This window comes from Taurulus bubalis, assembly GCF_910589615.1.
Source record: "Taurulus bubalis genome assembly, chromosome: 19".
Classification (NCBI taxonomy): Eukaryota; Metazoa; Chordata; class Actinopteri; order Perciformes; family Cottidae; genus Taurulus; species Taurulus bubalis.
Window position 1 is genome coordinate 12,948,706 of NC_136607.1, and position 24,303 is coordinate 12,973,008.

The following is a 24,303-nucleotide window of genomic DNA, read 5'->3' on the forward strand; positions in this document are numbered from 1 at the left end:
AGTAAAAGTAGAAGTTTCATCGACCGACTGCAAGTCCCAAGAAGTTCAACAGTGCAGTTCTATACAAAAATGTAAAAGCATCATTGATGTAACAAAGCCATGTGTTCGTGTAGTCATGCCACTTTGCTGGTTGTACAATATGGAGTTATGTGGCCCTGCACAGACGTCCTTTTTCACAGGTGAAGGTGGTGAGAGAATCGTAAATAGCTTCTCTGTAAATGTCCGATGCGTCATCAAATGCCACAAAGAGGTGTCGCCCGAGCGGGACATAATGCGATTTTGATCGGTGAAAAAGTAACTGCAGTTGTGTGATATGTCAATAATGGGGATAGTTGGATAGATCCATCCGTTCTCCTCCTCAGAAAGTACCATAACCGACACAGGACTAGTTGTGAAGGTACAAACTGTACTGGGTTTGCAGGGTGTCGTGGTTAACTAATTACGTTATTGTTCAGAGTATTTTTCTCTTCTCATTAATTACATTCCAGGCATGGGAGAGTCTGACTTGCCCTGTCTTTTATTCAGCCATTGAATCCGTGCCAACCCGAAGCAACAGAAGAGCTCTGGTGCTCTCTGGTGACCAGAAGGAGGAAGCGTAGGCACAGAGGAAGTGAAGGTACCCATCAGCCCCTAGAGCCGTCCCTTGAAGTCCCACACAGTTAAAGCATGTTCAGGATGGCGTTGTACATTTGGATCAGGACAGCCAGGTGGACGGGCAGGCAGGACTGCCGGTCCTGGGTGGCAGGGGTACACGTCAGCCAGGAGAGGGCGTTGTACTGCTCCAATACAAACCTGTGTTTGGAAAATAAACAATTCTATTAACGATTTCTGACTTTTTGGAGATGTTTTGATTATAATGGTTTATCCAGTCAATTCCCCCTGTTTTCCTTAATCACATAATAGCAAACAACTATTTGCTTTGTACATTTATAGTAGAGTAATGTCTATCTGAGCAAGGAAATAAGTTGCTCACCGTCTCAGTGTGTGTTATAAGCCGAGCTTTTTTGTGCTTTGTTCACATAGCCGGGCCGACCAAGCGGGCTTTTAAGTGCATGTGAGCGTGCCCGACTGACAATATTGAGTCGTTGAGAGGCAATTAAAATGATCTCAATTTCACATGTTGCACCTTTCCAAGTATTGGTTAAAATGCTACAATTCTGTGGCATTTAATCACACTTAAAAATAAGTATTAAAAAATAGTTTATATTCTATCTTTATCATTCATCATTTATTAATGATATATTTAAAATTGTTCAAGACCATTGCAACATTAAATACAGGTTTGTATAATGTTATATGAAACCACTATTATCATCTTTTTCAGTTATGATACATACACAAATTATAAGATGTTTTTACTGATAAGCAAACAACTTCAATCAATTTGTTCTTAGCACGCATTGCAATGTAAAAAAAAAGGATTTATCGTTCATGATCTAATTCATGTTATTTAATGAAAATGTAACACTTACTTATGAAGAGCAGATATTTAAAATAAATTCTTTTGTATCAACTACTTGAATATAACCACTAGAGACTTTGAAGGCTGGAACCTGTTTTGAACTCTGCTTTCTATACAGCAGGTGATAAAGACATCTAAAGGGACAACATGTGGCATGTATTTACCTGAGCACATCCGAGGTGGTCTTTGAGTCTAAGGGGTGAGGGGACCTCTTCGTTTTGTCGGACACCAACTCATCCGTTTGAGTTATGGAGATGTGGTGGTGGAGGGAGGCCTGGAGTAAAGAAACAAAGGGCACGGTGTCAAATGTTGAAGCATTCCTGACTATACTGCATGGAACAGCTGTGTGCGTCTTCAATAAAGTTTAAGTACATAAATAAAATGTTTCTAAACAAATTCTTCCTTTTCTTTATTTCTGTCTCTCAAATTAAATAGACTTCAATGGCTTTGTCTCTTTCAACCATACACATTCACACGCACACTCACACACACACACACACACACACACACACAGTGTGTTGACTACCTTGAGGAAGAGTGGACACTGGCTCTCAGCCTGCGGACAGGAGGCCCAGAACCAATGAGGAAGTCCATTTGCTTGTGCAGTGGAGACGTAGTAGCCCAGAGCCAGAGGTTGCTGCTTCAGCTCTTCTGGTGGACTGTCCCTGGAAAGCAAGCGCTCTCCCTGGTTCTATACACACACAGGTAAAGGCCAGTTATTAATTACAAACCTTTATTGGGATCCTTTCAAATCCTGGGACATTTTATTTTTCCTTTTACATCTTATAATATACATACATACTACATATAATAATATAATTCACTGCCATGAGTAGGCTGTCCTTCTTTCACTACTTTTATAAAAACATAACATTTTCATGGTAATGCATGAGAACATGAAAAGAGTACAGACAATATGTTTTGTTTTGTGTTGTATCAAAAGAGACCTCTGTAGTTCAGCAATTGCCATATGCTGCTTATTATTTGGTTTCCCATGTTCTGAGCTCATATCAAGTTAGATATTTCTAGGTTATAGCATGCAATTCTTGAAGATCCGAAGATACATAGTATACACATAGTATATACATAAAGCTCCAACAACACCATTTAAAGTGTACACATACAGATTTCAATCAACAAATATTTCATTAGCAATTTTTTTTCCCATGGAGTCTAGCTTTTTGGAACAGAACAACCTACATGTTTGCATTCATAGCCTGCAGGTCAATGCGGTAATGACACAGCTGACATAAGTATGTGTACCAGTTACTTGAACCTATAACTTGTTATTGTACAGCTACACACTGTTCCCACAGTGTATCAGTACTGAATGAAATGTTCCGTAATATAGGTTGTCAACATGTCTCTTCTCCTGTGCCTCCGAGACAAATTCCTGTGCTTCTATTATACTTGGCAAAACTATAATTCTGATTCTCGTTTGAAAAAGAGTGTCAGTCAGCAAGGACTGCAGTAAAGAAGCTCCCATGCAAGTACAAAATCAAATCTGAACCTGAGAAGGTATGCATTATAGTTCCAATAAAACATTTCTGTAATAAACAGTTGTACATAGCAATCAAAAAGCTTATTATACTCTATAGGATATACTCTATAGGTCATATGGAACAGACGTTTTTTTATTTTTAATTGTAAAGGTAGTCTGAGGTTGCCAAGTCTGATCCTACATGCTTCCTGTGCAAAGTCAGAGCAGCACACAGCCTTCATTGCCTCTTCTAAATCAATGTCAAGTTGGAAGGTGTAAATACAGCAGCATGCTTTTTTCACATGCAGGGTATGTCATTATTTTCCTTTGTGAGATGGATCATTTGCAACAGCTCAGGTCACTGCAGGATGATTTCTCTCCACTGGCTCATGACTCACTTTGGTGTGCTGGAAATGTGATCCCATTCCCATCCCGGACGGAGAGCCTGGTGAGGCCACAGGAGAGGTGTTGGGGGACGGGTGGAGGTTGCCTGTGATAAGCATCATGTCATGGCCAATGTCGTTCTCCAGTTCATCAGGAAAGGGCAGATCGAACATGTCGTCTGAGGGGAAGAAACAAGAGATAAAAGCACAGCCCCGAAATGTTTAACTTTCGTAATTAACAATGACACATCTCACATTTGTTGTCATTCCACACCAACACAATTAATATTCCCACAAAAGGGGTATGTCTTTTAGTACAAGGCTAAATTATATAACATGTTTTGCACACAGGAAAAACGGGGGAGTAATCTTTCCGGAGTTACTATTATTTTTCTGTAAAGGAGTCATATTTCAGGGGTTTTGGATCGTCATTACTAGGCGCAGCCAGTAGAGTAGGAGCAAATATTCTGAATTAAATTTATTGGAGTAAAATTATTAACTCTGAGGCAAGAGTAGATTTGACTATATTTACACATTTCTTTTCAATTTGAGTCAAATTTACTTTGACAAATGTACTGTGTGTACAAGCCATCTGTGACTGTGGGGAGAGATGTTTTAGCACAAATATGCCACCTGTTGGTACAAAATTATATCAAAATCATTTTAAACAAGGATTTATTTTGACTTGTCTCAAGACAAAATAAGAAGTCTTTGAATAATGACACTGTTATTTTGCTAGTCTTTACCATTATTGTCCTCAGTAGGGTAGGAGCTGGGTGCCAGCTGGGTGGTAGCAGAGGTTGGGAAAACGAGGATGTGTGTACAGGAAGCATCCTGAGGTGTGTTCAGCTGCGAGGTCTGCAGGTTGAGAGCAGTGCTGCGTCCAAACACTGAGCCCATGGTGACTGCATCTGGAGACAGAGAAACACAGCAAAGGGGAGGTGTCTATTACTAGGTCTTAAAAAATATATTGTGCTGTAAAAAAAATACTAATAATAAATATATTTTTTATTTCAGGCTCTAGCTAATTTACAGTTGTTCTTATCTGCACAATATGTAGCAAGTTTTGTACCTAATTTGTGTTTGTTTTACTTTTACAATTACAATTATTAATCTGATTACAATTAAGCAGGCGACTAACCAGGCATGATCACAAAGGAACCCTGTGGCTCCATGGCGACCAGGCAGGCGCTGAGGATGCTGGGGGAGTCGGCAGCTGAGATCCCACACATTCGACAAGCCTCCTTCAGCTGGCGCCCGATTGAATGGAGGGAATGCTCCCCGAGGAGTGAGCTCCAGTCTGGTGGAGAGAAAGGGAGGGAGAAACATGTGCAAAGGAGAAAGCAAGATAAAAGCAGGGATATTTAGAAATATGAAATATGTTATAGAACATTATTCCCCAATTAACAGAAAGCAGAAAAATATTTTGGTGACACTGCGTTTAGCCATTTGAGAGTCGCTGAAAATATTCATATGCTTCAACAGAAACTAATAACCCATCTATTCAGTCTGGCTTTTAGAGTGTTTTATAATTGTATGGTTTTTATTATAATTGCTTATTATTCTTAGTCTTACAAGTTTTTATGCAATGGTATACATTTGTATGCATATTGTATTTATTTTTCTTTTATTATTGTTTTACCATGATCAATATATTCAGTGTTGTATTTTATTAATTCATTAATACATTATTTCCTAACTTCATTTGTTGCGCCTTAGTCTCTTCATCTTCTCTCCATTTTCATCTTTTCATTTCAATGATTTTAGAAACAATTAGAATCATAAAACCATAGAACATAAGTGATATAACATGTAATAAACTATTTATAATACATTAAAATAATGTTTGTGCACCTTGATGTGGCCCAGGAGTGGAGGTGCTATGAATGGCTATTAAGGAACTGGTCCGTGCCAGAGAAGTCAAAGAAGAGCATAGATAATAAAAGTCAAAGTTTATGTTCAGTGAACGGCCCTACTTACTGCACGTTTCCAAATGAACACTCACGCATTTATATTTGTCAGTACGTGCACTCTGGGAAACAACGTGATTATGAAGTAGTGTTTTATCCACGTTAGGATAAAAGAAAAGAATGAGCTTTGCAACAAACAGGTACTCATTACTTCCTTTGAACATGACTCAGCAGTGAGTTTCATTCATCAGAGCCCGTTTTCTCTGCACGAACGTCACTCACCTTTCAGCTCTCCGTGCCCCAGCCTGCCCAATCGACCGATCACAATCCTCCATGGCAGTGAGGTCATCTGGATGATGCCAATACACCATTCCCACAGCTTCTGCAGTCCCATCTTTCTGGCTGAAACCTTGGGACGTCTCGCTCTGAAGTAAAAAAAAAAAAAATAAATAAAAAATATGTGATATCTAACAGTAACAAAAGAAGAACAACTAAAAAGCATAACTGTGCGTAGAATCAGGCCCATAAACCACTTTCCCACACCTGTTGGGTACATCAATGTTGATAATACTGGTCTCTAGGAGCTCCCCCTGCTGGTCAGTGCAGGATACAAGGATCCAGCGCTGGTCATGTGATAGGCAGTAGCCAACAAAGAGCACATTGTATTTGGGAGGGAGCTCTGCCCATATCTCCCCTGGTTCTGGCTGCTTGGAACGGGTCGGACTAAGGATGAAGGGGGGAGTGTACAGCTGCAGTGGGCTGGGATGCTGGAGGAGGAAATTCAGATGTCAAGAAAGAAAAGAGAATTCATATCGGCATGTGTATATTTCACAAGCAAGTACATTACTAATTTTCAGTGTATAATATAACACAAGTTGTTCAATGCTCTACCTCCGGACTCTTAAATACAGAGTGAACAGTTGACACCGGACCAAAGCCAGTCAGGGACTTGATGTGTGTTTTCTGGGGCACCAGACGTCTGCATTGAGAGTAGCAGGAGAAGGACAGGGAGCGCAGATGTTGCAGGTAGAAATGGCTCTCCCCACTGGCCGGCTGGAGAAGGTGCTGGCACGGCACCACCTAAGCAAGATGGAAAGAAAAGATGATGATGATGATCACATGAGCATCGGTGAATTCTGTTTGATTCTGTTCAGTATAAATGTGAGGCTTCCTACCTGTAGTACCAGCGCAGGTCTCATTGCCTCAGGCAGAGCCTGTAGCATCTCTGTGTAGCAGCGAAGTAGCCCTAGTAGCCAAATGCTACTGGCCTCCACTTCGTCACCCTCTTCTTCCTCTCCCCCTTCATTCCTCGCTCCATTTGAGCTAAGAAAAGCATCCACTATGTAAATAACAATAGCTGGTGGGTTGGCGAGGCTGTCCATCGATTCGGCCACAGTGGGGATGCCGATCCTGGACTGCTCAGCAGTGCTGAGAGAACAAGACAAGAAATAAGTTGCACTATGATTAAAATATGTGTGGGGCAACATTTTAGTTGAGGTAATTTTCTCATTAACGTGGGTCTTACAGTTCAGGGGGTTCTGCTGGTGTGTTGGCTGGTGGTGTGGCACTGGAAGGCCCTTTAGGGTCGCTGGGTGCCCCTTGGGTTGTCTCCCCTGTCTGGTTTGAGGTCGCTGCAGTCGGGATCGAAGCATTTCCTGAACTGACAGCCCCTGGAGCTTGTTCACCATCAGGGCCCCACGTGGGAGGCTGCCCAGAAGAGGCGGGCTGGGTTGAGGATGTGGAGTTTAAGGGAGGCTGAACTTTAGGAGGCAACAGAAGACTGCTGTCCAATGTAAGGGCTGATAGCTGGGGACCTGCAAGAAGGAAAATAGAATAAAAGAATGATTTTAAAAAAATAGGATAAAGTGCAATAGAAGTGTCTGGATGATATTTGATTTATTAGATTAGTCCGTTTCAATATTCTCACCAAGCTGCTGCTTGCAGGCATAAGCGTAGAGTTTAAGTTTGCTGAGGTTGTCGGCGTGCTGCTGTCCAGCCCAGGGTCCAGTCACCCACTGGTCCACATCCAGCTCCTCCAGCTTTTCTTGTTCCACTTTTTCTCCCACACGCACGACGCCATCCCTGGACACCTTGGCCAGAGGACGGTGCTTCCCTAGACGGCACGTCTGGAAACGCAGTCAAGGCTTCTGTTAATTCCCTCATTAGAAACACTTATGACATTATATTAAAATATGTGTTGAAGTTCTACAATACTTCTGATTCAGATTTCAATCTCTGACCTCATAAACAGCGCTGAGCTCCTGGAAGAAGGCGCGGGCTGCAGCCAGCAGAGAGGGGCTGTTGGGACACAGCACCACATACGCCACATCCCGCTGCCCTCCATACGGCTCCAGCAGCAACTTCTCCCAGAAAGGTAACGCCAAAGGGGACAACGCCAAGAAGTCCCTGTCCCTGTCATAGCCCAGTAACACTTTAGGGATGGGCAAGGGCTCTGGTGACTCCTCCGAACCTTGAACAAATGGAAAAAAGTCAAGGTTAGTTACAGTTTAAAAGAGTAATGAGCTAAGACAGGGGATTTGTTTTCTAAATAAAAAACAAAGAATGCCCACCGTAGGAGCCTCTGCCGGCCATCTTATGGAACTGCTGCCAGGTGAGTGGACCCTGGACATGCTGGATGTTTTCCCAGGTCCGTCCTGATCTCTTCTTCTGGATTGCATCCTGCAAGAAAGGCTGCAGAGAAAGCAGCATACGAACCATGTCCTGGGACGACAACATGTTCATGTCCACCACTGTGGAGATTGGCAGACACACAAACAAAAAGGATGAACAGATGCACACATGTTAAGTTGACATGATTCTATACACAACATAAACAAATTAACACACACAAAAAACATCAATGCATAGTTTAGATCACACAAAGGCAGCTGGACATACATCAAATAATATTCTCACTAAATATCTGTGAAGTAGGGCTATATTTAAGGGAGTTGATCACATACTTATCACAAGGAGGCATTCAATTATTTGTATGTTGTATTTTTTTTCAAACCCCTTCTTACCATTTGCATGAGGCCAGGAGTGCAGAGCTGTACTTCTGACAACAGCTGGATCTACTTTCCCGCCTGTGGGGTTATCCACATACTGCAACCCCTGCTCAAAGGCATTGTAACAGTCCACACAGGCATCACTCCCATCCGCCCACTGCTTTTCAGACATCCAGCTTTGGAGCAGTGCCCCCTTGCGGCCATGGCAGGAACAGCTGAGGGGGAAATGCAGGGATGCCAGGGAGGAAATCGGCTGGGAACAGTGCTCCTGCAGAAGGATCATGACTAACGGAGAGGCGGGGGCTGTGTCCTGCACACGCTTGGCCCTGGGGTCACCCATAGTTGGGTCCCGCCGGCAAAGAGCCAGCCTCCTCTCGGCCGCCCGGCCTACCTCAGAAGTCCGGCCATAAATATCCAGCTCATCCTCCAGGAAGAGGCCCGTGCCATGGGCTAGCCGCCTGTTCACAATGGCACTGAAGCCACACATACAGCGGTACTGATCTTCACAAGTGGAATCAGGGATATACACCCCCACATCTGCTCCTTTGACATTCATATTGCAGGCACAGATACAGCAGCTGTCAAAGTTGCGATCCTTGAAGACGTTGAGGACGGAGTCTGAGAGCAGGAGGATAGCGTACAGGCTGTGGGCCTCAGGCAGGGAGGGTCCTGGCCGAGCTAGGGGGTCTACAGAGCTAAGAGGCATGCTGGTGGAGGGCGTGGACACCGGTGAGCTGAGCTCAGTACCATCTTGCTTCACCGAACCCTGCCCAGAGCTCGCAGCGTTCATACCCCTTGGTGTACGAGGGGTTCGTGGAGTGGGCACAGAGAAACGGGGAGTGGCAGGAGATGGGAGGATGCCGGCGTTGGTGCTCACAGAGGCAGTGGTGCCGCTCATCTGGCCGTACTCCTGGTCTGAGAGGGTGGTGACACTTGGCATGTTTCTGAATAACACGCACAGGAAAGACAAACATAATTACTTAGGTGTCTGAGCAGCAGCACGAAGAGGCTGCACCTTACATCCAAACAGAGCACCTTAGAGAACAGGACTGTATCTAGTGATGCTAAAGAGCTAACCTCACATAGTGCTCCTTCAGAAACAGAAACCCAGCACAACACTGTTTTTATACAATAATAGCACAATTACATTTATGGACATTGAAGATCTCATATTTTGAAATGCTTGTCATAGCTGACTACTCACGTGTATCCATCTCTGATGAAAGTGGTATTATGGGAATGCATGACCGGGAAATGCTCCATTTTGGGCATGAGGGCCCAGGATGGACGATAGTAGCATTGCTCGGTAATCTTGAGTTGTGGTAGAACCTGGCTGGGTAAGCAGGAGAGTGGAGCAAACATGGAGGAGCCGATTTGTGGCTGTATAGAGAAGATAAGAGTGGGAAATATAAGTTGATCAATTAGCAACATAGGCAAAAAAGTAAAAGAGCATATAGTGGGAGTCTATCATTTGGCCACTGTCAACAACTCCAATACCAAAATACTAACTGTAGTCGGTACAGATATCTGTCTCACAACACAGAAATAGAAAATTAGCAAGCAAGGTATCAGTGGAACAATTCCAACACAATGTGTGCGCCTGATCAGCTGCTCAGGAGCTCAGTCAACACGTCCTTGCATTGACTTCCCCTTGATGAGAGTTTTAAATGGATAAAAGTTATTAATGAAAGTGATTAACAAGTCCAACTCCTGATTCTCGTACTAAAGTGTAATTTCCTCAGTTCACACTTGACGATGTTGCTACATGGGCTGTTAAATGGGGATCAATCCGACTCTCCCCACCTTGATATCCTCCTGCCTGGGACTGGCCATGCCCTCATCAATCTCCATCCTGTATTCGGTATACTGGGTGGAGGCTAAAGGCAGCAGGTGGTCAGCCACTCCGCTGGGTGCAGGGGGCTCTTGGCTTGGAGTGTCCCGATACGTTGTGATGGGAGAGAAGGCTGGGTGTTGCTCTAGGGAAGGTGGGGTGGGAAACATCCTCTGGAGGTCTGCTACTGCTGAAAGGAGACAGATATGGGACAAAAACACAAAGATGTGTTGGGACAAAACATAAAAGCTGTTGCCAGATAGAAATGTATTTCACTACTTGTCAAAGTGACTCACTTGATGGATAAGGTACAGCAACTCTCCCTTCTTTCCCCAGAGGACGGTCTTCTGTTGATACTGGTAGCTTGGTTGAGTGCTGGTTGGGGTAAACAGTTTTGTGTCAAAACAAATTATTACATAAAATTAATAAAAATTTTAATAAAATTTTATTGCATAAAACATAATACATAATGAGTAATCATACTAATATCTAATATCAGTGCCTGTGTTTCCACTAAAATATTTAACTGAAAAACTGCCAATTAGAGTATGTTTGCTAGAAATAAAACTGGAAATAAGTCAAGACAGAATATCTTACATGAAGTTCGTTAAAAGAAAAACACATTTGTCAGAATATTGTACATAAACCAAGATGCCTCACCCCCAGCTCTTCCTCATCTTCATCAAATATGTTGTCCAGATCCGAGATGTTGACAACCAGATCTTTTTCTCTGGTCAGAGAAGGGTTGGCTTTGGCAGCTCCATCATCTTGACTTGATTCATCTAAAACAACACAAGAACAACCTTTAGAAAATGGCTCCAAATAGAATATGTATTTGATGTTGATGGTGGTGGCTATGTCCCACCTGATTTTGGATCCGAGTTAAAAATGGACATAGCATCTTTCCCATCAGGCAGTGCTCCATTGCTGGTGATTTCTTCTCCCTGGTGAATACATTAGAAGAAAGGAACAATATCCTCAGATGAAATCCAGCTGTAGTTGAATCACTGCATTGTGTTTTTAAAACTTTTTTAAACTGTGTCCTACCTTGGCCTTCTTGCTGGGTTCTCGTCCTTGACCCTTTAACCTCTTGGAAGAGGAGAAAGTGTACTCGATGTCTCCTTCCTTAAAGTCGTAGGGATCCTCCCCAGGTTCCCGCAGTCCCTCCACACCCGGCTGCTGGTACAGGCCCAAAGTGTGGATGTGGTCCCTCACCCGCTCCTCTGAGATCTTAAATCTCTTGTGAGTCTGTGTATATAGTCTAGAAGAGACAAAGAGACAAATGCAATTAAGTAATGTGTAGAAGTAGTAGTTAATTATTTATGTTGAACTTGGCCTTGTAACTTATCTCATAAATAACTATTCTCATATATAATAAATGCTTTCATTGGATATGTCAATCCCCCAGTTTTTATTGTTGATGTTTTGTGTCCACCGTTCCCAGAAGCCTATAATCTTTTTTTCTGTATTCTAAGTTAATCTTCGCTCTTCCTCTCCCAACGTTTTGTTTTGCAAACACTGCTGTGGTTTCTCTCTCCTACCTCTTTAGTAGAGCTCCTTCAGTGGCTGTCTCTGTCCTCACTTCTTCTAATTTATCAGCGGGGAGTTCACAGGGTCTGCAGTCAGTCTTATCAGTCCTTGGAGTCCTGAAGCCTCTCCACCAGCCGGCCCCATTCTCCCTCTGCCTCAGCAGAGCTGTGTACATTGCTGTCTCGCTGGTCATCAACCCCAGCCCTAAAGCTCCTTCATGACAGACAGGCATATCCACAGGCCCATCCAGGACCTCTGGGTCCTGCACTCGGGGGTGTGGGCTGAGTGTGGGCGGAAGTGGAGACATTGGCGAATGGAGAAGGGACTCCGGGGCTTTTCGGCCATTGGAGAGGGGTTTGGGATACTTGCAGCCTGGCAGAGGCTCCATGGATGGCTCCAGAGCCACAAGACCCCCAATCTGAGGCCCTCCTGGTGAGTCTTGTTCCAGAGGGGTCTCCTGAGAGACAGATAGACGGTGGTGGAAGGGGATCATGGCTGGCCTCTTGGACTGTTTGTCAGCCTTTTCTGTCTTATCACTGGTCTTGTGTTTGGGCAGGGAGGGAGGGTATAATGACGGGCCAGAGGACTGAGTGGGGTTGGCACTAGTCTGGAGGTTGGCAGTGGACGTGGTGGTCAGATTCAACTTCTGCTGCTTCAACCTGCAACAAAGCCAAGTTTGGGGTTAATAAATACATAGAAAACAATTGAAAACCTGGTTTAAATTCATTATTACAAAGATGTAGCTATGAGTTTCCAAATGTCTTTCATTAGACATTGAATAATAAAAACAACCAGGTTCTATTCATTGTCCTCGCCTGTCTCTTTACTGCTCAGCAGTATTAGTCTTTGGTTTTATTAAAGTTTATACTGTGATCTGACACTTACATACTACAGTATTCTACTGATAGTTTTTGTTGTTGTTTTTGGTCACACTGTATAGTATGGTATGAATACGATGCTGATTGAACAGCTTGGGTGCAGCTGTGGTACCTGGAGCAGCTGCAGGACGCTCTCGCTCCCAGATCGCTGAAGTCCCACGTGGTTACTCCATTAGGCACTTCCTTCTTAAGCGGCAAATCAGTTGGCGGATTCAATCTGCTGGGAACAAAAAAAGATCCATGAGGGTGCCAGATCAACTGCATCACTGAACTTGCACAACAATCACACCAAACATTGGAAATAAACTCAGTGATGGTTGAACTTACACATGCTGAGGCTGGTTGAGATAGCACTCCCTCCAGGCCTGATGGACTACCTGGCACGTTAGCTTCTTCCCAGAATGCTTTGGGCTGATGCTGGCGACCCCCATGCTGTTGTCTGGTGTGGGGACACTGGAGATGGAGGTCACAAAGCCGCTGTCCGCTGAAACGATTCAGGGTGGAACAGATTTCATTATGCAGGACTGAGCATGGGATCATTTTGTATGTAATTTCCGGTTAGGTGTGTGTTTTACCTGAGCAGGGCTGCTGCGGTGACGTTGGCGGTGTGAGCGGCCCGCTGCAGTGGTTTGACTCCCTGCTGAGGCCTTGAGCTGCAGGAACAGGTGGAGGCTGCTCCAATGGGAGGTCCCCCTGGGCTATCAGCACTAAAGCAGCTGGGTAGGTCATCCTCACTCCACCTGAGAAGACGAAAAGGAGAAAGAAGCATTTTTATTATGCAATACCCATTAAATAAATATGATGCCTAAAATATCTTCAGCAACCGATCATTCATTAATATTTTGCTGAAGAAAAAGGATATAAGAATCTATATGCTATACGCAATCTACTGGCTCCTTATCCATTAATGTAACCAACACATTCACTGCTCATATACAACACAGCATGTTACATCCCTTCACACTGGCTTCTTCACTATCGTTTCAGGCAGCAAAGACTAGACAGACTTTCCGTCTTAGATGTAAAAGCTATTGGTATCCATATGAGGTTTGATTATAATCAGGTCAAACCAACACTCTGGGATCAGACTGATTAAACAAAGCTGTTGGAGTAACTCCCCAGGGATTTTTGCCTCGCCTTCCCTATCTTTACTGCTCCCTCCTCCCTTCCAGTCATTTCCCTTTTTTCCACTCTGAGATGTGGTAAATGACTGTGAGGATCATTGCAGCTAAAGTACACTTCAATAGCACCCCGTCCACTAATACCACAGCTCAAACTGCTCGGGAGTCAACATGGAGACCGAGGGTCTGCCCTCTTTTAAATCTATCAAACGTGTAGATTTCTTTCATACCTACGATGACCTCCACTGCCGCGTGACAGTGGCGATCATAGGATTGGCTTGCTTCTTCTTTTTCCTTTTCTCCACTTCCCTCTTTCTGCGGAAGTACCACGGGGTAGAAGTAGCTCCACTCCTCCATCAGCTTCCGTACCGCTGGGTCACTCATCTTGTAGGCCTGCCCTGTAAGCGTGCCGCTCAGACCGTACGGACTTAGGATAACTGCAGGTGGATAAAACGGATTGTAAGAATGGAAAGCATGGTGGAGGGCTGGACTCTAGCAAATAAATTATAAGTCGACTAACAAACATGCAATTAATCGACAATTCTGTAAAACCGAGTTTCTCCACAAAGAATCAAACATTAGCATCACTTTAAATCTTGTGTTTACCAGATATGTGTTCATACGTTTCTTGGAAATAAGTCATTCAGCATGAAAAAGCCTAAGCACCATCAGTACCCCTGCTGTAATCAGTACCCCAAATAATTACATAAATGTTGCTGCATTTCCTTATATTGCACAGCAAAGATACACACTGAGGTTTTGAACAGTTAATATGATGAGTTTGCAGAAGGTTGCCCATAATAATCTCATTTAATTTAATCATTTGATTGGCAGTACTTGTTTTAAACCAAAACGATGACAACATTATCTTATATAATCTGCATAAAATGTAGGACCCTGACGACTGTTTTGCAGTGCTTAAATGTCAGAGTACATTGACTCAAGTACTGAACTTAATTACAATTTTGAGGTACTTGTACTTTACTTAAATATTTTATATTTATACAGTCTATCTTACACTTTTACTCCACAACAATTCAGAGGCAGATGTTTTATGTTTACTCAGCTACATTTATCTTTAGTCAATAATAACCTTGACCAACTACATCAATTCATTATTATCATTATGAATATATCAATATCATAGCATAACTTGTATCTTAATTGATTACTTTTTCTTTACAACTTTAAGTATAGTTTGCTAATAATAATTACATACCCCCAAAAAATGTCACTGCAAGTCTTTCACTTGCATTGACATTGACGTTATATAATGTGGTCAAGCCACTTTTACGAAAGTAAAAGATCTTAATAGAAATTCCACTACTGCTAATTTGAACATTAAACATCATGTTCTGTCAATTATGGCATGTTGTATTATTTTAACAAATGTCTGGTTGTACTTCTTTGCAGTGTGTGTGTAGTGATCCCATGCATTGTTTTGTTCTGTGTACAAAACCCATGACAATAACAAACGATTGTCTGAAGCATTACCTTGGACTGGTGTGAGGGAGGTCTGTGCGAGGCAGATGTGGTGCTCTGTGATGTGGTATGCAGGCTGGTGCTGGGCGATCTCCACACTCGTGCACACATTGCTCTCCCCGTGGAGGAAGAAGGAGAAGGAGCATGAAAGGTGTTCACTGGAAACAGAAGACAGTAATGGTTTAGACTGTGAGACCACATAAAGGCAGAAACAGTACAGGAATGTGGTGGCGTATATATTATGTGTGTGTGTACAGGGAGCTGATCATAAGAAGATGTGAACAATATCTTTCCCACCATGAAAAATTGTATTAATTGGCAACATGAGTTTGCACTGTAATCTCGTTGTCCAATTACATGCACATTCCCCTTCACAACTGTTAACATAATTGAATTGAGATTGAAATGTAATCAAAATCACATTTAATGATGTTAAATGTGAGTTTAAGCCATAAATCACATCTACTGTAACACAAACGTACAACCTGGATATGCTGATCTTTCGGGCAGCGGCATGACAGATGATGAGAGCTTTTCTTCAAACAGTGATTTTGAGAGCAACACTCAGAATGTGTCTTTGCGAGAGCCTCGCTAAGCTCTACCTACATTGATCATCTTCATCATTTCCCACACGGGTTCCTTATTGCAGGTATAAATCCTCATTTGCGTATGACTGATTGTGGCGACTACATGTTTACATATGCAGTGCTCGCTTTATTACACAGCCACGCATAGTTCATCAAGCATTGCTCCTTTTTTCTTTTCTTTTTTTTTTTAATCACAGAGGAGGAATTGTTTGGGCCTTATTGCAATCTACATACCAGTGGGCGGGCAGCACATCATTAACAACCAAGATGGCTGCACTGATGTATATTTTTAATCTATAAAGCTCCTTACCACCTTGGTTTATATATATCAGACTGACAATAAAGTCAGCAGGTACTGTAATCTCCTTGTGATTACCCTGCTGCCTATGCAATATCTCCTTTGCCCTGAGGGAGCCGGACCTTCTTCTGAGCTGTAATGGTCATCAAACTCAATAAAATGGCCAGTTCTACACAGTCACTCATGGGCAGAACTAAGCACAGTCTGGAGGGAGCCAAATATCTTTTGATGTTGGCCGCGGCAGCCTCCAGATGGCGCCGAGTGTACCCAAAAAGAGAAGAAGAGGCCAATTTCTATGCTTCATAAACATTGCTGATGCTCCCAGAGAAAAATACACCCTCATAATAGGTGGTTTAAACACAACGATGCACAATCACAGGAGAAGTGCATACATTGCACACACAAGCACAAGTCGCCTTCGCACCTCCAGCCACACATTCTCTCACACTCCCAACAGCACTAATCCATCATCTCCACAATTCACATCTGTACAATGCATGAGTCAAAATGCTTTCAATGCCGCTGCTCTCCAACCTTGTCCTCAGTGCATCATTACACACATGAAGAGCTATATATAGCTGCACTGGGACGCTCAGGGGAACAGCTGTGAGTCAAGAGTACCAGCAGTCCAGCGAACTGACATGCCGATATGAAACGGTCACCATTTACATTTAGAATAATTAAAGAGTTTATTGAAAAGCATAAAGACAAATGTTCCAAATATCTTCTGTGTTTGCAGTGATTCTTTATGATAATTTACCTATATGTAAAGACACGGGTAATGGCACTTAAGACAAATAAATCAGGAAGTCTTTTTTTCAGAGGGTGATTGATTGGTTGATTGATTGTATGCATTTCACTGTGCTACACTTCCTGCTCTGGCTGCCCTGTACAGATTAAATAAGGCTGTGACATGAAGCATCCATTAGAATTTATTTCCCTCTTGTGATGATAATTCTGTTTATACTGTTATTATTTATTTTTTTATGAGATGTGTGTGCACTGATCGGGACTGATGCAAGTACAAAAACACGACTCCCTCAAGACCCCTCGTAAAAACGGCAGCTCTTGCCAAATAGCGGGGAATCGCTGTTGAAAATCCTGTGTTCTCTCTTTGTATCATTGTCTCTTTCACTGTCATAGAATCAGACAGCGATCCAGAGGAATTAGAGGCTGAATACTTTTGATATTTCAGGAATTATTTGACAATATTGTGCGCTGATAAAGAATTTCACCTTGGTGCTCTGAATTAAATCTACCTTATACATTATATAGCAGAGCCCAAAAAGGCCACTGATGAATATCAAATAGGTTTAAAAAGAATATTGTGTACAAAGAGGCAATCAGTCTCCATTAACTAATGTGCAATTATTATGACCTTAGACTTATTATAGCTGCAATAAAGTGCAATTAAATGTGATTCAGGGAAAAGGAGAACTACAAAAAGAGCATCAAACTGTAGGCTGACGCAGCTGGTAGATTGATGCTCCCTGTCCTTTTACAAAGGGCATTTTTCTGCACAGTAAGCGGGTGCGAGTGTGTGGACACACTGGGCTTCTTGCATCCTCGGGGGACATTTGTGCACTCGGCAAGCGTGCGTGTGAGTGTGTTTTTTTTGTATATATGTGTGTGAGTACAGTGGACAGAGATGTGAGGCAGCTGTGTGCTCGGCTGCATGAGTACAGGTATTAATAAATGAAGAGGAGTGATGGCTGAGACTCGCCTCAGGGCTGACAGAACTGGAGAGATATAGAGAGAGGAGACAGAGAGAGTGAGAGAGAGGGAAGAGGTGGTGTGTGGAGGGGGATTGAGAAAAATAAGTAAGAGTGAAAGGAGGAAGAGCAGGGCAGAAAGAAAGACAGCAATGGAAGAAGATGGAGACAGAGTGAGCGCTAGAGGTAGAGCAATTAAGGCAATGCATGAACAAGAGACGAAAAGGGGAAAATAGAAGGATGGAGAGGAAATTAGGAAGACATGGAAGGAGAGATACAGTGTAAGATGAGGAGTGAGAGCAAAACGAGTGTGAGAGAAAGAGGAGGAGGTGAATAATTCAGTGCCACGCACTACAATTGCTGCACACATATCGATGAGATCAGAGTTTTAATGGGAGGCTACTGAGCACAATTTTATGGTGAAATCAATCAGGGAATGTAGATCAGGAAAACACACACACTCAGTGTACGCCTGTGTGTCTATTTCATTTGGCTTCATAAGCACTGTAAGTGTCTAAGCTTGTATGCCAACGTTAACAGCAAAATATATACTATTATATGTGTACGAATGTGTATATAAGGTATGCATGTCGAGGGAAGACAACTACATGCGACAACAGACAAGCGTGCGTCACACTGCTGTGTGAAAGCCACTGAACAAAGAAGGTGGAGCGACTGTGTTGCTTTCATGTGACAACATGTGTCTTTGCACCTCATCACGGCGCCGCCAGCCAGCCAGGCAGCCAGCAGGGGAGCCGGTTAATGTCCGACATGCATCATGGACTTGACACACATGCATCTGTGTGTACAATCACAGGCACACCAAATAGGAGCGGTTATCTCCATTGTGGGGTGTTTCTCATGTGTTACCCCGTGGGAGTAAAAAAAAATAAAAACAAGATTAGATTAGTGTTAGAGAGCAATAAACAGTTCAAAAGAAATGCTTTTTTACGCTGTTAGAGGCATCTAAAGCCCATGACGTGATAACGTTGTTTAGATATCATTAACAGTCATGTGCACTAAGCAAGCACGATAGCATTTTCTTCCACTCTCAAATCAGGGGGATTAATCTCCTTAATCTGCACCTTAAATGCTCTGTCTGCCACCAGCGCAGCACTTTTATGAGTTATCTTTATCTTCATCGAGCTGCCTAACTCTTCCCGCATATTCTGAACAGATCTCTCGGAAGCACAAGAGAGTCAACACTGCTCTGGTGGACCGATGTAGAGGATGTTTACCCTCTTATAGCTCTTGTGAGCAGCGTGTACACACCCTCTGTCTACATGCTCCAAACGTCCTGCCATTGCACCGGCACAACTACTTTATTCCATACAAACAAAAACACACAAAAACACAAAAAACTCTCGGACTCGCTTGTGACACACCAGTATTAGCACAAGCATAAGGGGGATGCAGTTAGCTTGATGTATTATTCAGTGGCTCCCAGTGGGTGGTTTTAGCCAGTGTTGCTATCACAATGTTTGTGCTCAAACACTGCTCCAACTATGTATATGGATTCACAAGGAAAAGGTGCTCAAGGACACAAACTGTGCACACACACACACACACAGGCCAGAAAAAATATCAGCCTATCGCGGTTGAAATTACATTTTTTGTTAGTCCTGAAAAACTGCAAATAATAAACTGTGAATACTGGATTTTACCTTCATGTCTGTGGTCCTAATTAAAAAAAAGAAGGGAAGGATCTGTTGGAAGGCTGTTGCTGTGATGTATCACCATCCTCTCTATTGATCTATGTGTTTTTTTTCTCTTTCGCATCCTTCTCTCTCTCTTTCCCCCTCCCAGTGGTTTTACCTGGTAATATTAGAAATCTGGAGGATAGCGCCTCACGTGTTCTCTGCTTTCCGTCTTGAGAGAGACCGCAGACACGTTTCAGAGGAGAAAACGTAAATATTTCAGTAATGCAAATATTTATCAAGGGTGAATGAAGGGATGCCCCCCTGCCCGCCCTCTGAACTTTCATCTAAAAAGCACAAATAAATGACTTAAATAACACTGAACTCAACATGACATCTGATACCGTCTCGGTCTTCTGGTACATTAACATTTGAATGGCTCCAGTGCAAAGTAGTCAATCAATGAGTCTGCATAGATCTCATCTCTCTCTCTAAAAGTGTTTTACTGCTGACTGAAGCACATATTATAGTAACAGTAAAAGAACAGTCAGATTAATAAACGATTGCAAAAGTGGTGCTTTAGTTTTTATTGTTATTTTGTCATACACACAATCACACATATTTCAGTGCATTTACATAGAAGTGGCTTTGAGTTGGCTTCTTTGGAGAGAAAAAAAGCCAAGACAGAGTTTTCTTGTGAAGATAATCTTCCACTTGAACACATGTCAGCTTCCTATTGCTCTGCAGAAACCGCAAATCTAATATTTACATTTTCAGCAACACCATTTACTGAAGGAGCCAGATCATTGCACTTTGTATGGTCACGGTGACCTGAATAATCGACTTCTATTAAAAACATTAGCATCTTGAGGTTTCTCGCTCTGAAGTTTGCATAAGAAGTTGACTGCAAAGCAAAAGTCTGGACGGCGGGATAATAAAGAGCAAGAGGAAGAATGAACGAGATGTCTTCTCCTTCAGGGTGCCACAAACAAGTATTTACTGACTGAAGTATTGAAAAACTAATTAAAAATTCCTCACTCAACACTCTCTCTAAATCCTTTTGCTCTAAATCCAAATCCTGAGCCTTTATTCACCCCTGGCCTTCACAAGCCAGTCAGCGTATTTTAGTCAGTCCACCATTCATGCAGTCAGTCTTTGTAACAAGTCAAATAATCAGCTGGCTGCAAGTCAACCAGTAAGACAATCTAAAGACAATACAACACATCTAGGATCAACAATTTTACATATTTACTCTGATAATCTTTTTTCTGTAATGAAAGTTAAAAGTTGTAATAAAAATTAAAAAAATAAACGTTCTAAGCCGTACATTATTTTTAGTCTTCAAACTATTACTAATGCATTAGCATGGTGTTGAATACAACTTGTTTGGCAGAAGCCTGTAACTTTCTTTTTCTCACTTATAGCAACTGGGAGTAAAAAGTGTTTTATAAGCCACTGAAAGCACCTGGGGAAAGAACCAAGCATACCAATTATATATATATATGTTTTTACTTGCTAATTATTCTTGTTGTTTGTTCTTACCTGTCTGTTTATGAAACTTGATTAAATTACATTTTCATATTAGGGAGGACTTTGTACAAAACCCCCTGGCTCCCTTCCTCCCAAGCATATATCCATTCATCAAGCTGTTTTAATTGTGCAAATTAATAAAAGTAAACAATCTTGGCATCGGTTAACATATCATACAGGTTCATCAGAGATGCATGCCCAGTACAGTGTTGGTAAAATGTGAAAGTGGTATGAGAAAAGAATATTTCTGATATTTTTGTTGTTTTGTATTTTTCTGGAGATTCTGTGACCTTGTGATGTGGCCTAACAGCACATCTTTGTTGCCTTGGAGATGGCTAATATTTCATTGTCATTGGTCCCTGGGTAGGAGAGGAGAGGAGAGGAGAGGAGAGTTTTTTTCTCTCAGGTCAAGTGAGGATTTTAGTGCTTTTTAAAAAAAGGTACTTTAATAGGCAGAGCAACTTGCTTCTGTTTCTTGGTCTAGCACCAGAGGACAGCTCTATTACACAGTAAAATATATTATTTATGCATGAGTATATGGTCATTAATGCCAATGAAAGCATCTAGATTAACAAATATACTGTGCAGTATATTTGCCGTACATAGAATTGACTGAACTAATGAGAGAGACAGTCTTTAATACATCCATTCAGCCGTCTATAGTAATGATTAATTTACGACCCCCCATCTTCTCTGATCCCCACATCCCCAACACACACACTGAGTCTCTCTCTCCCTCCCTGTAACTCTCTCTCTCTCTTGCTCCCCTCAGCGTCTGATGCAATCCGTTACCAACCCAGAGTGCCTTCCTCTCATTCAGACACAAAGAGAGCACGAGTGTTGTGCTAAGAGAGGAGGAGGGGGACTCGGAGGGGGAGGGTGGTTTGGATGTGTCCTGAATGTGCCAATCCTCGGCGTGCCCCCGGGACACATACGAGATAAACACCAGATAAGCCTGACAAAGGTGGTGGCGCCAAGGCACAGGAGTTGGCACGGCTAAGGGGGCATTGATATATTAGCACTGAAGCGCCCCCTACTGGGGATAAAAGGCACAGTGTGGGAGTGAAGAAGAGACAAAGGAGCTGGTTACAGCTGAGGCAGGAGGTCAGTGTATGCCTAACTGAGCAATGTTCCCTCATGGCATGAAGACACTGACGGCCAGGGATCTGCAGGGATCCTTAAGGCTCACACTGTCAATTGTGGGGCAACACTGCTATTCTGGGAACAAGGGATGGTGTGTGTAGCCATTTAGGACAGCATGTGTGTGTGTGTGTGTGTGTGTGTGTGTGTGTGTGTGTGTGCAATCTGTGCTGGAAGCAAGCAGTGGAGACATGTGGAAAGGAGAAATGCCATGGATCCTTGAGACAATGTGATACATGCAACACCTGCAGAGTGCAAGCATGCAACAGCATGGCCAGTGCTGCAGACATCTGCATACGATTTGTATTTGTTTGCGCTCTATGCGCTTGGGAAAATGTCTCTCTCTCTTTCTCCTCTTCTCCCTCTCTCTCTCTCTCTCTCCTTCCAGGATGCTCAATAATTTACAGACAGAACAAGTCAGGATTGGCTCAGCAGGGGGCGTACCAGCTGACAACATATTCATATAGAGCTGTCAAAATGAGGAGGATTTACATGATGCACAAAAGAGACACACTCACATGTAAATCTCTGCACTGGAACACTGAGTGTAATTGCAGAAAAAGAGATGTGCTTGTATGCATGCAGTATACATGCACACACACAACCGGCACTTACCACACTAACGGAATTGACCGACCAGTGTCTCTATATGCTTCACTGCCATGTAGTAGTTTATAATGGTGGTTATATCTGGTAGAAATGTTTTTTCCTTCTTTTCCCCTTTTCCGCCCTGCAAGGAAGCACCTTTTGTTCCTTTAACTTATCACCTGTATGTGCCATATTTTTTGTGCTTTTAGGTACAACAAGTTTCACGTCAGACTGCCTCACAGTATTTGTGCGAACTCTGCACGTATGCAACACAAGTGACACACACGCTCTTGGGATGACACCCGATGTGTATCACTGAGGGACTTTCACCTCAACACCTAAACCTGAGTTTGCCACAGCGCATCACAGCAGACTGCATGCATGTCAGCAGCTTTCTAGAGCGAGAGCTGTCTGTGCATCTCTTAATTTGCACCACATCTGCATGACAATGCAATTTGCGGCGGTCTAGTTAAAAAACCACAAATATAAATAAGAGGATGTTCGCTCCCTCTAAGCGGTATACTAACAGATTTTACAGCTAAGTGGTTTCCTGCTTAAATGCATTTAAGTGCCGCTAAGTTAGAGATGTAAGGAATGTTGCATCCTCACCAGCAGAAGAAGTTGAAGTGGGCAGACTATAATGGCTGAAGCAACAAGCTGAGCAACTGTCATCACACCCACCCCTCTTTTTTACTCAGTTTCAGTCTGTCTGACTGTCTCCCACATTGCCTACACACTTACACAGCATGACATTGACACACACACCACTCTCTTTTCGCCCAGAGAGCGTGCGCGTGCGAGAGAGAGAGAGAGAGAGAGAGAGAGAGAGAGAGAGCATACTCACCTCTCTCCACCATTCACTGTCCTTTTTTTTTTTTTTTAACAGTCTCACACCATGAGCCAGCCGTAGGAACATCAAGGAGAGAGGACTCGACAAATACTGAATCGCATGAAAGCCATTCATGCCGCCTCGCTGTGTCACACCCGGTCACACACATGGACCTCTGTAGTGTGTATTTCTCACAGACTAACACACGGGAAACCTTGTGGCACACAAAGCATGCGGAAGAAGTCCAGCGACTACATCTCAATGGTGTGTGTGTGTGTGTGTGTGTGTGTGTGTGTGTGTGTGTGTGTGCATTGAAAGTTCTTACCTGTTGCCCAACAGCTTTTCTTGCAGTTCGTGAGGCTTGAAGAACCACTTCCCGATCCTCACGAACCCCTTATCCATCAAGCATCTGCAGCAAGAAAGAAGAAGAAGAAGGAGCCAAGATAGTTATTCATTAGACAAGGAAAAAGAGAGCCGGGAAATGGTTTACCATCTTGTATAATGCACCTCCACATATGAATCATGCAACAAGTAGTATTCTTGAGAGGCTAAGAGAGGTATTGATTCAACTCAATGGTGATTGTGTATGCTTCTGGTGGTGTTGAATAGGATTCCATTACAATACAGACTGTTTCTCAATGACAGCTTCAACATTAGGCCTTCAAACTTATATGAGTGGGAACTGTTTAACGTGGTTTTATATTTTGCTGACCTAAGTGCAATCACTTTTTGAAATAAGCCACAAGACATGCAAAACAGAATCGTTTTGCCTAAACCAGACAAAGTAATAAAGACCCGAGTGTATAAGACCGAGACGAGACTTTGAGGGGTTGCGACCAAGTCAATATACCGACAATACTTGATTAACTTTATTGTATTGTTCATGTATTACATGAA

At 42.8% G+C, this 24,303-nt stretch overlaps 1 protein-coding gene across 1 annotated transcript in view; it reads right to left on the bottom strand.

Moving 5' to 3' along the window:
- Window positions 1–659: 659 nt before the first annotated feature.
- LOC306751133 (mediator of RNA polymerase II transcription subunit 13-like) overlaps window positions 660–24,303 on the bottom strand; it is a gene marked incomplete at both ends in the record, with an annotated part of 67,473 nt that continues 43,829 nt past the window's right edge. Inside the window, 28 exons of the mRNA XM_079234669.1 lie at window positions 660–792; window positions 1,627–1,736; window positions 1,989–2,153; window positions 3,341–3,504; window positions 4,072–4,236; window positions 4,467–4,625; window positions 5,518–5,660; window positions 5,779–6,002; window positions 6,127–6,315; window positions 6,411–6,663; window positions 6,761–7,049; window positions 7,163–7,361; window positions 7,476–7,705; window positions 7,806–7,985; window positions 8,259–9,187; window positions 9,448–9,623; window positions 10,047–10,264; window positions 10,371–10,449; window positions 10,735–10,856; window positions 10,940–11,018; window positions 11,122–11,335; window positions 11,616–12,263; window positions 12,595–12,699; window positions 12,810–12,966; window positions 13,058–13,222; window positions 13,834–14,040; window positions 15,098–15,243; window positions 23,732–23,815. Coding sequence (XP_079090795.1) covers window positions 660–792; window positions 1,627–1,736; window positions 1,989–2,153; window positions 3,341–3,504; window positions 4,072–4,236; window positions 4,467–4,625; window positions 5,518–5,660; window positions 5,779–6,002; window positions 6,127–6,315; window positions 6,411–6,663; window positions 6,761–7,049; window positions 7,163–7,361; window positions 7,476–7,705; window positions 7,806–7,985; window positions 8,259–9,187; window positions 9,448–9,623; window positions 10,047–10,264; window positions 10,371–10,449; window positions 10,735–10,856; window positions 10,940–11,018; window positions 11,122–11,335; window positions 11,616–12,263; window positions 12,595–12,699; window positions 12,810–12,966; window positions 13,058–13,222; window positions 13,834–14,040; window positions 15,098–15,243; window positions 23,732–23,815 — 5,932 coding nt within the window. The remainder of the gene's footprint in view (window positions 793–1,626; window positions 1,737–1,988; window positions 2,154–3,340; window positions 3,505–4,071; window positions 4,237–4,466; window positions 4,626–5,517; window positions 5,661–5,778; window positions 6,003–6,126; window positions 6,316–6,410; window positions 6,664–6,760; window positions 7,050–7,162; window positions 7,362–7,475; window positions 7,706–7,805; window positions 7,986–8,258; window positions 9,188–9,447; window positions 9,624–10,046; window positions 10,265–10,370; window positions 10,450–10,734; window positions 10,857–10,939; window positions 11,019–11,121; window positions 11,336–11,615; window positions 12,264–12,594; window positions 12,700–12,809; window positions 12,967–13,057; window positions 13,223–13,833; window positions 14,041–15,097; window positions 15,244–23,731; window positions 23,816–24,303) is intronic.